This window comes from Nymphalis io, chromosome 1, assembly GCF_905147045.1.
Source record: "Nymphalis io chromosome 1, ilAglIoxx1.1, whole genome shotgun sequence".
Classification (NCBI taxonomy): domain Eukaryota; kingdom Metazoa; phylum Arthropoda; class Insecta; order Lepidoptera; family Nymphalidae; genus Nymphalis; species Nymphalis io.
Window position 1 is genome coordinate 7,943,270 of NC_065888.1, and position 17,951 is coordinate 7,961,220.

At 34.3% G+C, this 17,951-nt stretch overlaps 1 protein-coding gene across 3 annotated transcripts in view; it reads left to right on the forward strand.

Annotated features, from left to right (window-relative positions):
- The window catches only part of LOC126778908 (protein grainyhead), a 90,042-nt gene extending 72,212 nt beyond the window's left edge, over nt 1-17,830 (forward strand). For 2 of the 3 annotated variants that reach the window (XM_050502695.1, XM_050502818.1), the window contains 8 exons: nt 7,863-7,974; nt 11,113-11,207; nt 12,395-12,451; nt 13,282-13,380; nt 13,529-13,863; nt 13,984-14,185; nt 14,717-14,781; nt 15,145-17,830. In XM_050502695.1, coding sequence (XP_050358652.1) covers nt 7,863-7,974; nt 11,113-11,207; nt 12,395-12,451; nt 13,282-13,380; nt 13,529-13,863; nt 13,984-14,185; nt 14,717-14,781; nt 15,145-15,286 — 1,107 coding nt within the window. In that variant the 3' untranslated portion in view covers nt 15,287-17,830. The remainder of the gene's footprint in view (nt 1-7,862; nt 7,975-11,112; nt 11,208-12,394; nt 12,452-13,281; nt 13,381-13,528; nt 13,864-13,983; nt 14,186-14,716; nt 14,782-15,144) is intronic. The other variant, XM_050502752.1, reaches the window with a different exon arrangement.
- Nucleotides 17,831-17,951: the final 121 nt, after the last annotated feature.

Below are 17,951 nucleotides of genomic sequence, written 5' to 3' on the forward strand. Positions count from 1 at the left end.
GTCACACATTATTTAAAAAAAATCGGAAATCCCCTTGTTTTATTACTTCCCGAGAAAATGACATAATAAATAAGTTTACGGTACAATGAAATTGCATTAATTTTATAGTTTGTTAATATATCTTGTAAAACCAGAAAGTCAAGCTTCGTCAATCAGGTTAATCCTGTTTCGCTAATAACGAAAATAAATGTTATTGTTTAGAGGTGGAAATCCCTAACAAACATCGATTTCATTTCGTAATTAAAAAAAACTTAATTGACTACAGCAACTACCTAGTTCCTATTAGTCTTTTAAAATGACTAACATTTTCTTATTTACATTTCACTAGTCTTACTTGCATAGCTAACATGAAAACATGCCTTATCTCTTTTCAATGGGCTTAGATCGAAATAATCAGAAATACAATGCGACATACGTTTGAAGTTATTATTAAGGCAGTAAGTGGGCCGCGAGTCCGGCGCATTCAATACCACTCGGATAGATATAGAGCGCTTATCTCGCCGCAATCGAGTCCGCATTGTATAGCCGCGCCCGATAATTAAGACGACGCTTTTGACATTCACCATATAGGAACACAATGACCGCCGCGGGAGCCCGGCCCGCTCCTCGGATAGTATCGCTCTCTTTAAACAATAACCTTACTGTATTATGATAAAATAATTTCAATGCGGCAAACATCGTGTTTCCTTAACGAGCTGTTTTGCAATTTTCAATGAGAGGAGAAAAACATCAACACATTCCTATGTATATTAGGTACACAAGTATGAGAAGACATAATTATTATATACGATAAGGATTTTATCTGACGTTTAAGAATATATTACTAACTATTATTGCTTAATAGTTAGTAATATACACACTTAAAACAAGCGTTATGGAAATAAAACAAAATTGTATTTGTATAAAAATGAATTGTAAGACTTAAAAAATGTTGTTTATTAAAAAATGTTGAATAATCTTCACCAGATATGTCTATACGACCAATTATGATCATTTGTTATACAGCGTAGCTGACAGTTTAAAATTCACACGCGATGCAAATATGTTTTGCGTGCCGTAAAGCGGTTGAGGATATGAGAAAATTTTGTAAAAAGAGAGATTTGGTGTGAGAGACGTGCGTGGCGCGACTGTAATTACGTATGGTACCGCCTTGTTTCGGCAGAACTTTGCATCTCGCGATATCATCAGCCGATTTCCGTCCACACACAACCTATACTGGAAATTTTGCACCTAATTAAGAACCATCTTGGTGTATATATGTACGTACGTAGGTACGTACTGCATGTAGGACGCTCTAAATTCGCGTATAACGTTCGCACGCTATATCAACGTTATCAAATATTTGCATTTGAATCTAAAATGACAAATACATTATTAAGATGATCCCTTTGTGCAGTTGAAAGGATGTCCTGTTAAGGGCTCTGAATGAAAAATAATGTTCTACAAAACATCAATCACAAAATATTGTAGTAATTAATCAACTTCATTGAGTTCAGGTAGTGAATTTTAAATATTTCGCAGTATTGAAGGGTAGCAATACAACTTGCAATGCTATTTTGTATTGTGTTAAAACCGTTTAAAAAAATATCTTAAGATTAATAAACAAATACGCAGGCTATTTTTTTATTTGCATGAAACAAGTTGTTGCTTAATTGTCGTCTAAAAATAGAATTGTAAAAGTTGGGTCGAAAAAGTATGTATACAGCTTATATTTAAATTTATACCATAAATATGCCACCTACATGAAGAAATACGGTACATTTACATGCGAGTTATTGATGTAATTTAAATACGAATGTCATTTCATACCTTATAAATACCTACTACTAGTTTACTTAAAAGTTAATATCCGTTGACTTAACAATTTTCACGGATTCGATAAATTTCTTGTCTTATATTATAATCATATATCATATTTGTTATTTTACTTTTAGAACTACAAATATATTTGTAAAAGAAATGTATATTCACTTTGTAATTGTTATATCGTCAGGAACAAAGAAACGATTTCTTTGTACACTTAATGTGTTAATCATTATACAATTCGCTTCTATTAAACCGTATCTTGAACGAATAAAGCGCACACTTATTCAGAACACTTTTTACTCTAGTTTTTATCGCTGTACTGACATCACTGTTGTTCACTTTCGTAGCAACGGAAACTCGAGTAACGAGACATGTTGTATTATTTTATTTTTTTTGCAATATTTTACGATTTTAATGATTGCTCCGGTTAAACTTTTTAAGGTAATCGTTAATGATGCCTTTTACACTTAACATGTTACGCTTGATGAGGGATTATAACGGTCGACATTCGTTCGGAGCGAGTAGACCCTACCGCCGCGTTCTTTTCGACCGACATCGCGGACGCCGGCAAGTGAAGGGCTGTCATATGAGACAGATTGATTATTTCTCACAGGGTGCGTTCACGTGGAAGGTTTTCTTATTCAGCTTCAAAACTTTTATAAGTATAAAGGATTTAAAAAAAATCGAACATAAAAATTAGCATACGCTCCGTTGATAGTTGGAAGACGCCAATCATGTTCGCAATCAATCACACGTTGAGATGTCTCAATTTAGCTGCACCCTCGTCCGCACTGCATCGCACCGCTCTCTTGGGCTTGTCGCAGAAAAACACTAATGATTATAAATTGCGAAATTATACAACGGAAAGTCTTTGCTAACGGCGTTTCTTTATTAACATTAAATATGAATTCTTCATAATCCTTTTCAAACATTTTTGTAATTATTTAGATATTTTTTTATATGCCTTAATATACATGTAATCATATACTAGTATAGATATGGTTAAAAATCCTGAGATGACGGATTAAATGAATTTATGATGGCATAATTATGTAAAGTTATTTATTAAATAATGGAATTAAAATCTATCAAACGAATCATTAATTAACATACTAAATGTTGTAAACGAATATAAAATTATTTATATTGTCGCTCATCATTTACATATTCTTAATATGACATATATTATGTAAAAAATTGCGGTCTGTACTCGGCTCGCAACTGACTAATGTACTTTTTTCCTTTTTCTTTTCGGAGTAATTTAAATTAAGATAATGTCACTTTTTATAAAATTTATCATACAGTTTCGGGAAAAAATATTTCCAAAATGAACTTTCATTTCTTTCTTTACAATTTTCAATGGTTCGTTTTTATGTATATATCTTTATAGTGGGTTATGATATATGTAGATGACTTAAGCATATGTACGTGCCCGCGCCGCTCGACGAAGCGTGAATTTTCCACGTTCGATTTCAGGTTCGTAACGCCATACGATAACTATTACGCTTTCGAAATATTACGTATTATTCGGTAACATCAGCGTAACAGCTGAAACTAATTATGAAACTATAATCACTCCTGTAACATATTTACATTAAAGATCACTCACGCGCTGCGTATTCATCATTTGAAAATTGAATTCATGCTCGTATTTAAATTAACTTTCACTTTGGTTTAATTCCATCAATGAGTGACAGCTAGGTGGACGCAAATGGCGTTACGTAATGCAAAGTTCGTCATTGTTTCGATATTGAAACTGTCACAGTGCACGCGTATTTAGCGTCAATCTTCGATAGCATCGGCGGCAGACAGCTAACTGTAATCAGCGACATTCGGCGATCTCGATGCTATTGTGCAACTCTAAGTAAATCTTGTACAAAGTTCTTGGCAACGTGGGACCTAAAATAACTATTACAAGTATAAAAACAGTTACAATTCTTTGATAATAATATTATTTTTAGGTATCTGCTGTAGGTGGTAGGTACGACTCTAAGCCGCATCTCGCTTCCATCGAGGCCCTGCACTTTACAATCTGACATTTCCTTTCGACATTAAAGCAGATTAGCGTTACAGCGTGACTTCGGATGTTAATCCGACGCTGGATGGATCGCAAGAATCACTCCATTTAATCGAGATTTAGTGTTCACTGACTGACACCGATAATGCTATTGAATTTTACTTAATAAGTGAGTTGAAGATAATATTTTTATAAATACTAAGGTAGCTACCGGATACCAAAGCAAAATCAATGAGTGAGTAACCACTAACGAAATATAAATTTTATTAAAGTTTTGAAATAATAAAATAATCAATCAGGTCCTACAAAATATTGGTTTAGTGATGCACATATACCTGAAAATATTTTATACTCATTAATATAAAAAATAAATTGAGTTTATTTAGTAGAATTCCCTTATTAAAATTTATAATACAAGTCAATTATTAGCAAGCGGAAAATAAATCAGTAAGTAAAATTGATATGTAATTTTTATGCACATTTTGCCTACATGGCAAAGTGCGCGGGAAAAATTTACAATTTATAGATTACACGTTAATTGACGAAATATACTTTTGAGAAAAGATTTTTCTCCATTAAATTGATGCGTAGAACTATAATGAAGTTGTTTAAAATGATATAATGTATTGGATAGAAACGAAATAAATAACGACACGTATTTTATACGTACCGTAGGCAACTGCACAGCAGTTACACCCACAGTTCCGCTCAGAATTTATGTCGAAACCGACATTCACTGCAAAGAACATTCGCAGCAAATAACCTAGGCGTTAAAACAACTAGCACAAACAACTGGCTCACTTAACAAACAGACGTATCCGTATCAGATATAGCATATCGAGACGGCAGAGCATTACTTTAGCGCTATCGATAAAGCTCAACTGTAAGCGAAATAGTTTTACCACGAAGTAAACATAAATAATTGTCATAAAGTAGATAGATCTGATAGATGGGCGGACGGCGCTAACGAGGAAGCTTTGCTCCACAAAAAGCGAACACAAAGAAATCTCGATCAGCGACAATACTGTTTACATTGCATCGTAACTTATTATTTAATGACTTACGCGTATATTGCGCATAAACGAGTTGATAAGCAGATGATGCGATACACAACTACGTTCCGCTACGATTGTTATTACGCTTGTTATTACAGATTCGAAGGTGCACGAATGCGTAACGCGATAGGTATGAGTAAATTACAGAAATAATTCATGTATTTAATAGTTTTTAGTTGTATGTAATTGTAAGCTATTGTAATCTAACTTTTTTGCTCTTTCTCGACTTAAGAAACGTAATAATACTATTATATATCTATATTTTGAATTGTGGCGATAATCATTTAAAACTTTAAAAAACATGTTAATGTTTTTATGTCCATTACGATATTCGTAACATATTCTTAAACAAGTCTTATCTCCGAATTTAGTACAAGAGTAAAACATTGTTTAAATTATATATTTTCATAAGATATGATATATATTTAAACAATTCACTGGCGCCGTTTATTTAGTTTAACTGTCAAAAATATTTTATGGGATATGAATTCAGCTTAGCTAATATACATATATATATCTAGTGCTAGTAAGAAAAAAAAACACTTCATATTCATGAATGTTAAAAGCAATTAATAATAATAAAATATTTTTTGCTACACATTAAATTGCTGGTAGTTTAGTTTCAAGGTTTGTTATATGTCATTAACAATCTGAAAACCAAAGTCATTCCAAAGGTTTTGTAATAGTTTTAAAACAAGTCGGTTACGTAGCTAAAATAAGAAATGTTTGTATCAAATGCTTATTTATTTAAGTAGAGTGATGAAATGAATTCGGGTTGTCAGAGCGTAATGGGCGACATGGGCACGCGGTCGCTCGTGTGCGACACACGGCGCGGGCGCAAGAGAAAGCGTGCTTAATCAGATAACTCAGATTGTCAACCGAACTCGGGCTCCTGAAATCGGGTCGAATGTCGATACACTCGATTAATTAATTGACGGTCCGAAAACTTGGAAGTAACTGGTCCGAAAAGGCAAAACTGTTGTGAAACATGTGAATTGCTTGAATGTAGGTACACAAAATATATCTCATAAAAAATCGTTTATATGTTTAAATATGTTTAACACAAACGGTAATAGATCACAAAACAAAGACAGTATTGCTTTACTTTTGTTCAAGACGACATTCTTGTCACAGAGCAAATACATTCATAATTTATACGGTTAATATGGTACATTATTCCAGAATTGTTTTAAGAAACCTTTATTAATAAAAAATACCTATATATAAGTTAAAGTAATAAAAAAAAAAATTAAACACAAAAAATACGATATTATTTAAATGAAGGTTTTTTTTAATTAATATTAAAGAACATAAATTCTTGGATACAATATAACTTTGATCGATGAGTGATAAAACTTTTAAGAATAAAACATTTATAATAATAAAGATGCAGATATGTACAATATGTAGCTTCCCACCTTTTGTAAGAATTTAATAAAAATTTGTTTATTAAAGATAATATTATAACATTAAATGATTATAAATGTCAAAAAAAGTGTAATTAATAGTAGTTGTATTTTTATATGTTATGTGGTCCCATGTTTACTTAATCAACATAAAATACCTACGCCAAGATGTCTTTTGGTAAATAAAATATTATTATTTAATTATAACAAGCCATTACCATATCAATAATATGCAATGAAATAATAAATACCGATAATATTTTAATTCAATGGTGACTTGCCTGAAATTGTTACCTAATTCAGACATTTAAGATTGTTGATTACAGCAATGTATCTCTGTCGGGCGACAATAGCTACATTGTTCATTATCAATCGCAACTTTAAAATAGACACTAAATTACGTAAAGCATTACCAGTTGGCCTCTAAATTAGTCGCTAAGTGTTATGAATCATTTATTCGTGGTCGATATTTATATTATTATACAAATCTTAAATAACAGAATGAATAACGATAACAAAACAAATAAACAAGATATTTATTACAAGCAATAAACCCAAATTTGAATGACATTTTGAAAACGTTGGAACGAATTATATGCCTAGTTAAATCTCATTTACAGTTAAACATGCATTATGTATTTTCAAAAATACTCATGTCTCTTTGGAATTCTAATAAAGTAGTAAATATTTATATTTATTAATATCGATGTGATGTGCTTATGTAGAGGCGGAATATACCGTTATAATTTTATACGTGGAGTATCTATTAGTATGCGCGGTTCCGTTGAGTTTACGCAGCGCTCGATCTACGGAGAAAGCCCGTGTCCCCCTTATTGAAACGCAGAGCTATTCGCCGGCGCAAATTACTCATAAATTCATCTATCTACAATAAAACATTGTGTTTATTACCCGTTGCTAACACTGTAACCATGTATCCTTGCGTAATTTAATTGCGGTCCTGGGTAATAGTCAATTTCAACGCCAGTTCTGAATATTTCTGTATCCAATTTGTTGCCCGTACATATACATACCTATGCGATTAAAATTTTTCAGCAAACTGGTTTCGACTTATAATAATTTTATAAGTACTATTAGTACATACGTAAATCCTCCTGGCATAGAGGTGCAGGGCGCGGCTGACCGTCGCCGAACAACGTACCGATCCATCAATCAAATGCGACGATCGGAGGTGCTTTCTCGTCGTTAGCCCTATATGGCCAGCCTGGCACCACGCCTGGCGTAGGCCATTTCTTTTTCACTTTATTTTCTAACCTGTCTATAGAAATCGCTTTAGCAGCATATTTCACCTACCGACTAAAGGTAAATAGTATTCAAAGTTCATGTCATATTTATTTAATTCACTTAATGTAAAGTATAGTAATGTGATTAACAAATGATGACATGTGCGAAAGATTGCGGCGTTCAGTCCACAATCGACAGCTTTAGTGAAACATTCGTAGGGACTACATAATTGTGACAAATGTATATATTATTTATATAAAAACAATCATACCGAATTAAAATATTACCTATTTGCACTAAATTATTGATGTTAATATATTTTTATTTTTATTATAGAGCGTCGTAATGCTTATGTTCCGCGAAGAAAAATCACCAGAAGATGAAATAAAAGCCTGGCAGTTTTGGCATGGAAGACAACATTCAGTCAAGCAGAGGATACTAGATGCCGGTAAGTTTAAGCTATGTATAAACATTACAACAGTATTTTTGCGTGAGATTAAATAATTACATTAAGTTTATGTTTAAAGTTTAATTGGAAAACAATGATTCGTGTGCGAGTAAAATGTTAAAACGGTAGCTAATATAAGGGCTCAAATTACTATATATATACACAAAAACATAGCTATGCTCGAGGCGACATAGAAACATGTAGAAGAAGTTGCGTGCGGTGGCCTCGGCTGCCCGGGCGGCGGCACTTGCTCGCCACGCAGGACCTAATTACCGTGCTGCGAGGCAGATAGCCGCGGAGACGCAAATGCACCACGCTACCCACCATTATATGTCGTTAGGCCATTTGCATAAATAACGCACAACGAGTGGATCCTCCACACCCCACAACGATCTATTAATTCTCACGTCTAAAAATAAAACCAGTGGCGCCGCGTTTGGTATCGAATAACATCGTCTCTATTACTCTCTAACGTAGCACTCTCTTAATGACATTTCATAATAACTAATTAAAAATATTACATTGCATTCCCATTTCCCGGTAGTGTGGTTCAGTAAAACGATATTTAATATAGATAGCTGACTTTATGAACTCGAGAAAAGACTAACAGGAAATCGTAAAAAATCGTTAGAAATCGCTGTTCTAGTAACGACATTAAAGCGGCCATTGAATTAGTCGACATAAACTTTAAACATATAATATATAACGAGCATTTTAAGGCCGTCAGTCGGCAACTGATCGCATGATATCTGCTGAGTTGTCTAAAATGAAGAGTCAAGATATAAGCAAGGGTACGATATAGACGCGCGCGGACGTAATTACCGCGATGATATCGAGGAGCGCGTTCATTAGCATGTTAATTGCGCGGCGAACCTCCTCCCGCGCCCGCATACCGTATTTTGCTACGATGATAATAATTTTGTATTACACTAAGCAAATAAGTATGTTAAGATTTTGTAAAATGTTCAATGAAATTTGAGCATTGTGTATTGTGATCATAGATGTAAATAAATAAACTTGTGAAGTTAAATGAAAATTGACCTAAATTTCAAGCTAAGTAGTTAGGTAAAATATTTCGTAATACACAGCATGCATTAATAAGCGACTTATTAATCTTCTGACATGCTTATTGAAATAAACAGCGCTGATATATGACACTTTATACGATCTAACATTACTTAGCTGAGACTCATAGCATTTGTAATGAGTGACTCTGCGGCCACAAGCAGTGCCTATAAATTTAATCTCAAGGAAAATAAAAACATGGAAGCCATTAATTCGCGCGGCCGGGCCAAGTTTAATGTCAAGGTTTCTAGCTTATCTCGATGTTAGTCAAGTTTTATTTTTTACTTTGTAGTGTTATTGTATAGAATAATGATGTCTAAACTCGTAGGATTTCTGTTGTTTCGTGTTCATTTTTGGATATACTTGCATCCACATAGCTTAAAATGTTTGTTTACTGTAGTCAGTAAAGTTTTTATAGAAAATATCGTCATAGTATACTTAGGTTGTTTGCATATATTAAAATAACATTGACGTAACTTTATCTTTATTGCTTTTATTTTAAAATTAGTTATCACTTGTAAATAAAACACGTAAAGTTGAATAAGCTTATTATTTTTATTAAAATCCAATGGAAATAGTTATATGATGTTACATTAGAGGAGACGTCTAACAAATGCAACGAACTTGGAAGCAGCGTCAAGGGCGATATTGGACACCTGTGCGCAGGCGTGTGAAAGCGCGGAGACTCGCAATCGTAGGGGAGAGGTAAGAGGGGAGAGGTCCTGCGCCGCAACGCACTGTGCCTCTACACAATACCTTCTCCGATTACGTACGTGTCTTCTTGTATCGCGTGTCCACTGGCCGTTTCAGTGCAGCGCAGCTCCTTGGTTTACCCACTTATTTCTTTTGTCAGTTTTCATTACACTACGCTTCAGTGATTACTGATTAGACATACTGTTTTGAAAATAATAAAACAGACTGCCTTTTTCTGGAACTATTTTATTCTATTAGATAAAGATCAATTGCTTTTTTTAAACATAATACGTAATAAATTACTCTAACTAAACGTGAATCATTTCATGTAAAACTTTATTTAAATTATGTCATAAGACACATGATCTTTATCTTTTTTTACTATTGCTGATTAATGTTGTGCCACATTATATTTTTTTATTTAATCACATTTAAAAAAAATTCTACACTGTGTTCTTTCTCTCTCCTAAAAGTAAATTAAAGAATTTTACAACTGAGACAATCTTATTGCTTTATAACTAGTTAGACAAAATTTAGTCCTTTGTGACTTTTCCCATTAGAGGGAATTTTACCTCTCCTATCATGAGCAATAAATTACAGACGCAAAATTTCTAAGTGACCATTATGCAGTTTGCAGAGAGACGTAAATTCTTATAAGAACATTGTCATTTCAACTCATAAATTTGTAAGAAGCTGTTAAACAATATGGTGCGTGAGGGCGGGCGGCGGTCCTCCCGTTGCTCGTAAACACGTCAGCGGGGCGCGCGCCCGCACAGATTGCAGAGCGACTGATAGCGCGCCCACGCGCCGTCCGCCGCGCCACGCCACGCCGCGCCGCACCACGATTACTCACTAACGACCACCGCCTGTCTGTTAATGCAGCCCTCGTACTCCAAAATGCAATAAACAACTGTAACAAAATACAAATCTACTTGTGACTTATTTAAGGCGGCGCGCTGATTTACCTGAACACCTGCAAATCTTAAAGATAACTTACTATTGTGGAACTAATGGATTATGGAGTATTTAAACGCAAAAAACATTATAAAGACATATTTTATTTTAAATCACAGCATTTTGGAAAATGTAGACTTTCATTTGATTTTAAAATTAAACCCTCATATTAAGTGGATTTATCGTCGTTTAGCTAGGTGGGACTGATTGGAATTTAGGTCCGCGCATACTAATTGCATACTAACAGAAATGAAAACATAGCAATTGCCGATGAAACGATCCTATCACATGATTATTCACGCCCCGCAAATAAATTTCCGTCGCCGATGACGTATTGTGCGTTGATATCTTAATCGAAATCTCCGCAAGCATTAGTACACAGTTACCTGAAGACAAGATTAATGACAACTTGTGGTTTTGTTACAGACACGAAGAACAGCATTGGACTCGCCGGCTGCATCGAGGAGGTAGCTCATAATGCTATTGCCGTCTACTGGAACCCACTTGAAAGTGCAGCCAAGGTAAACAATCATGAGGATTAATATGCGATGTTTTGTTTGGCATTTACGTGCTTTCTCTAAATGGAATAATTAATTCTATAATACTTACAGACCATAAATAGACATAAAATACACCGCGTATTTATAAAAAGCTCATTATTTTATGAAATTTAAATTCAGATCACAATTTGATTACACTTATTAAGGACTAATTGAAAAAAGAATAAAATCCTGCAACCTTATTTGGGTTTGCTGCAAATGAAGCAAAAAATTTTGTCGTTCTTGAATATACGTGACATAGCCTCCGGTTTCGAAATACATTTTTTAATTATTTTTGTTTATATATGGCCAAATGTCTTGTGTTGAACTAACAAAAATTAATATATTTGAATTTTAATAAGCAGACACATTTATTTATATGAACGTGTTTGTACCCAGATGTGCCGGTGATACATTAATCATAATTGATTTACCTTGATTTAAAACTGTACGGCTAAGAATAAATTCTTAAATATGAGTTTTTCATTCATTTCATAGACAAGACAAAGGCTTGAATTGAAAATTAATTTAAATGTATTTAGGCGGAATAGCTTTATTTTGCTTCAAAATTAACAACATGAGTACACGCTAATTTAGTACCTTTTAGCTTTAAGGCGCGAAACGGAAATTGTGTTTGTTGTTGCTGCTAGCCGTTTTCTAAAATTGGTTTTGATTTTACTCGGGCACATTATTCAAGCATAAATAATCGGTTATCGATATTCATAATTATTTACGATTGCTGAGAATAGCCGTAGCGGATGCAAGTAGTTTGCGACATATAATATGCACCCTGACAGTGATCGGTAGCAGCGGCGGCGGCGAGGAAAAACGCGATGGGTCATTTGCATAGACCACAGTAATGAGTTTGCCTCGGTTCAGCCTCGGTTACCGCCTCCCGGCGTCGACTTGCTACGCTATTACACACTTACGTCGAACCTTCAATAAGTTTCATTAAAATCAACTTGTCACTTAAAGCTTTTTACTGCCCTTCGCATAAAAAGTTTTAATTATGCGCCTTATTCTAAGTGTATAAGGTAGAAAACTCGTTTATAGGTGCTTATCATATATGATGTTATATCCTCTAGGTATAGCGAATGTTGCAAGCTATCATGTTATGTTTAATTCCATATAATCTATATGAATAACCATATTTTTATGCTTATTTTCAGATTAATATTGCCGTACAGTGTTTAAGTACGGACTTCAGTAGCCAAAAGGGAGTTAAGGTTCGTATTGTTATTATTTATATTTCATACTTAGTATATTATAACAAATATAAAAAACTATACGTCAAATATACGCAAATGCTTACTAGTTTGTAATATATGTTATGAAGGAACATAAATTTAATAAATAATCGTTCGCATTTGCATAAAATTGAAGACAATCATATACAAACATAATTGCATAGTAAAATGAGCTCACAGATTTTAACTTAAAATATAATCGATGTTAGGTTCCGAAACTTGCAATATTTGTCTTAAATATGTTGCAAGTTATATATACGTATATACTACAAATGTAATAACATTTTTTATAAAGCAGAATTTTAATTGAATTTGCGGCACTGAAAGTATTTAAATTAACGTAACGAAACGTCGTTGCCGCCATCAAGGCTCGGGGTCGGTAACCGCTTTGTCGCCTGCGACTACCCGATAACTAGCAAGTGACGTAAGGTGATCAGCGTCACAAAAATACTCATGTCGTTCGTTAATCGATAGCTAATATTGTTCTACCCCTGTTTCCGCTTTCACCACACTATGATATTAGTCATCTCTCGACTTGGCGTGATTGTGTGGTGACGCTGTAACGACGACCTCGAAGAAACGCAATTAAGACGTCTTAAAGCGATTCGATTCAGACACGTGCATATTTTTTCCTTATTCGTGAATTTTACGCAATTATCCCTTATGTACGTTTATTAAAACTGTTTTTTTGTTTCAATGCTAAGGCATAGATGTTAAGCGTGAAATAGCATTTGTTATTTGTTTACTATAATGTACAAAAGAACGTATTATAACGGCGTTTTATTTAAAAACATATTTCTTGGTTACAGGGCTTACCACTACATATTCAGATCGACACTTTCGAAGATCCACGAGATTCACAAGTTTATCACAGAGGATATTGCCAAATCAAAGTTTTTTGCGACAAAGTAAGAATCATTATAATATGTCACTTTTGGTATTTTGCATATAAATATGACATTTTAATTATTTTTCCATTATATTATTACATCGAATTAATTTTACTTTGAATTAATTGTAATGATCAGCATTTCATATTTAATGTGTACGTTGAAGGGGGCTGAAAGAAAAACAAGAGACGAAGAAAGAAGAGCAGCGAAAAGAAAAATGTCGGCTACAAATAGAAAAAAGTTGGATGAGATTTATCATCCGGTGACCGAAAGAAGCGAATTTTACTCTATGGCTGACTTAACAAAACCTCCAGTGTTGTTTAGTCCGGCTGAAGACATTGACAAGCTAACAGGAATGGACATACAAGGATTCTATGGACACGACGAAGCGGCTCTAGCCGAAGCTCATCTCAAAGGTGCTTCCCCCTTCCTGTTACACGCGGCAAAACCTCAAGCACCTGCGCTTAAATTTCACAATCACTTTCCGCCAGATGCACCGGCGTAAGTATACCACAACCATATACAAAATAAAAAATACTAATTCAAGAATAAAAGTTGAGACTTATTTGATAGTAATATTTGTGAACGTTTTCATGAGATATTTTGTTTTTACTAATGCAGGTACCGATCAGATGTAGGCGGACTATCACCATACAGCGACAGAAAAGATTCTCTAGAATTGGAAGGCGTGCTCGGAAAGCGCGCACGCACGTCCACACCACCGCTCAGCGAACGTGTAATGCTCTATGTCCGTCAGGACACCGACGATGTGTACACGCCGCTCCACGTGGTGCCGCCCACCACGCAGGGTCTTCTGCACGCTGTAAGTTCCACCGCATATCACTCAACAACACTTGACACGTCACATTGACCGATAGACAATTAAGTCAAAGTTACGTATCAAGGACTCGGTGAGCACAAGAATAACCTTGGTGATGTCGGCTAACCGCAGAGCGCGAGTAAACGAGATATGTTGAATTTTCTCGTTTACTCGTAATTCGATATTCGTTTAGGAAGACTTTTAACTTCCGCAATAACGTAAACGAAAGGAATCGAGACGCTTCGTCCGCGTCGCAGGCGACGGCTGCGCGGCCGCCGCCCGCGACGCGCTCTTACCGATGTGGTGCTTCATAACCCCGTCTAATACAATCCACACGATCATCATAACTGCATGTTGTAATTAACACCCGCGCGGCCGCCGTACCGGATCCCGCACTCCTCGCGCGACTTACTTTTTTGTTCTTGTGAAACCACTAGACCGGTTACGAGCCATCTTTAGATCCGTTAGACGAGACGTCTCGGTTTAAAAACAGAAGGCCCATTGTAATTTGTTTTATTTTCTCCTCATTTTCAGATTGAGAATAAGTACAAAATTTCAAGTTCGGCAATTAATAATCTTTATCGAAAGAACAAGAAAGGGTAAGTGGTTTTCATTGGCCTCTAAGCGTTCTGTTGACAAATACCGGCCGCCTCGCGTTAAATATTGCCTCGCTTGATCAGAGGGCGCGCCACTAACTTCACTTGCTTGTAATATAAAAGAGACCCCTTGAGGACTTCATGTTTGCTTAGTATTAAATATCATCATCCGTTTCCCAAGCTGACCTTAATTCCCCCTAATTATTGCAGTGGCATTAGTAATATATTCCTTTTATTAATAATGTTTACATAAATACAATATTAATATCTTAACTAGTTGTCTAATTTGTAATGGAATTATTCTTTATTATCTTGATTATTGAAGTGTGTATTCTCAGGACTAATTATTAAAAAACATTATTGTAGGATTACGGCCAAAATTGATGACGAGATGTTGGCATATTATTGCAACGAGGACCTGTTTCTCTTGGAAGTGCGGCCGGCGAGTTCCAGTGAAGACGAGCCTCTCTACGACATCACCTTCGTCGAGTTGCCTCTAGAACATTAACGCTAGTGCTGCATTCGCGTTTAATTTTACCCAATTCCTATGCAGACGAATTGAAAATTTACAAAACAAAATTTTTACAGTATACTGTGCAAATTATAATACATTATCATTGCATACTTCTGGATTATAACTGACCTTTTCTAGTAATAACATATTCGTCTGCATCGGACAATGTTCACCACTATCCGTGTTCTTAATTTATCTTGTCTTAAAATTAGAAGTGTAACGTCAAATGTGGTGAACGTTAAAATTCAGTGTCATAACATTCCGTATTATGTGCTCATTATTTATAAATAAGGTTGTCTCTAAAGTGTCGATCTCAGGTTGAAATTTACTATTAAGGAAAAAAAACATCAAAACAACGATACGTTTATTTTAAGAAAACGAATGTCACAAATAGTGGTTGACCGTTTCATAAACGGCAATGGGACCATTTTGTATATATATATATGTCTATCTCTTAGTGCCTTACGAAACATTCTAAAAGATAGTAATGGCCGAGAAAAACGATTGTTTTATTTGGTAGTGTGAACATTGGCTTCTTTTTGGAAATAATCGTTACAAATATGTAAACGAATTGTTAAAGGATGTAATGATCAGCTTTCGAATTAAATTGTGTGTGCCATTCAATCGGTTATCATTCTAGATTTATGTAGTTATCGTTTAACAGGTACCTTTAATCTTGCCATGATGATAAAGTAGGAAAGTTCTTGTCACAAATGTAATATTGTAGATTACTACAGTAAACAAGAAAAATAATGTGCCTTTGTCATAATTAATTTTTATATCTTAATGTAAGTGAGTTAAGTCAAATTAAATGCCATCCACTTTGTTAAGTTTTATATGGATAAGTTTGCTTTATAAGCTCGCTCAATTCATTCATTTAGTAAAGTTGATATTAGTTGTAAGAACAGTCACAATGTTGTTTCCATTTTAAAAATATTATCATAACTAGAACATGTTATAAGTACTGCATGAAATATTCAAGGTGTGAATATAGAGTACAATGATATTAAATCAATCTAATTTGGCGTCATGTAGGTCGATCTTGTAATACTGTCTTTAAATCCGAAAAGGAAAATGATTAATAAGAATAATAAATGTACAGTAAAGGCAAATTAAAATTTTAAATGAGACAATGTTGTTACTTCGCATAATAAACGCTAGATATAATATTTTGTCATTTACAGTCTCATTGTCGACCATCAGAACAACTTTAACATTTATAAGCGGGAGTGGTTTGCATACAATGTTACAATTTTATTCATAATAGATATATTTTATTTTACGATACATAAGTCATCGGGCCATGACAACTGAGAATGTGAATAGAATATAACCGTTCAAGACTTAGGTATTTATAAGATTTATCACGTACAGAACTTTAATTTTCGATCCGCGCCGACTTTGAATTCTAAAGCTATAGCTTAAATGATCGATTTGAGAAAATATATTTTATTATCTGACAACTCAGAGGATACGTTAGGTTTCTCCACCGATTAATTCAAAATTCAGAACCAGGTTCTGTTCCTTAAAAGGATTGGTCGTAGACAAAGTCACCCAAGATAGTTATTATGTTAAGTGCTGTGCCTAGTGCGGACGGTTCGAATAACTGCCATATTATGACATAGTTTAGATTACTTGATGATTTAGTGTTAAGAATTTTAATGTAGGTCTTTTATTGTTCACGCATGTTGCAAGTAAAATCGAATTTTATTAGTTTAAAACTTGGTACGTATTTCGCTATTTACGTATTTTATGTATTGTGTTGTTTTGTTTTCTAAAACGAACCGCGTTCGGTGTTTCGGAACATCCGTCCGACGCATGTTGTATATCTTCCATATTATATTAACATTTTTACTCACTTGTTGATATCTTCCCACTTTATTTTAAGACATTTGGAATCTCTATAAATGTTATAAGTTTATGCATTTCATTGCTCAAAGTCTGCATTTAGTTTGGAGCGGGGCGGACTCTAAGATTATCATTGTGTTATATTGTACTTACTTATACGTATCGTCATAATGATATTTATTTATGTACTTATGGTTATAAATTGTGCAGCTTTAATGTTTACTCACATTGATGTTAGATCGTGATTCTGAATCTCGTCATAAGTCACAAACGTCAGTAGCAATAAAATACGTAATTCAGTATAGTAGTTCAATGGGCGTGTTCTCGGGGCGTCGCCGGTGCGCCGCGGCGTTGTTGTGCAATGCTTAAGTTTATCAGAGTAACTATAAAAACGTGTGTATATTGGAGTGGACGATGGCGTAAATCGGTTTAGTAAATGGACGCGGGCGCGCCGGCGCACGCGCACGATCCGCCGCCTCGTGGAGATAGTCACACTAGTTATTATACACATGCCGAAAGTGGTAGCACATTTTCGTTATAAAATTTTAATCTACTTAAGTTTAAATTGAATAGATGTTACGTTATTCTTTTATATGAATATTTGTAAGTTGTCATAAAAATATTATTAATATAATTATTTTTATCAAAGTTTATAATCTAAATAAAAATGTTTTTCTTCAAAACATAAAATGGTATTTTTTTTCTCGGTTACCTTTGCAAAAAACAAATGATTCTTAAAAAGTAAATCATGATATAATCGAATAAAAAAATAAAATGATTAAATTACATTAAATGTCATTAAATAGGTAAT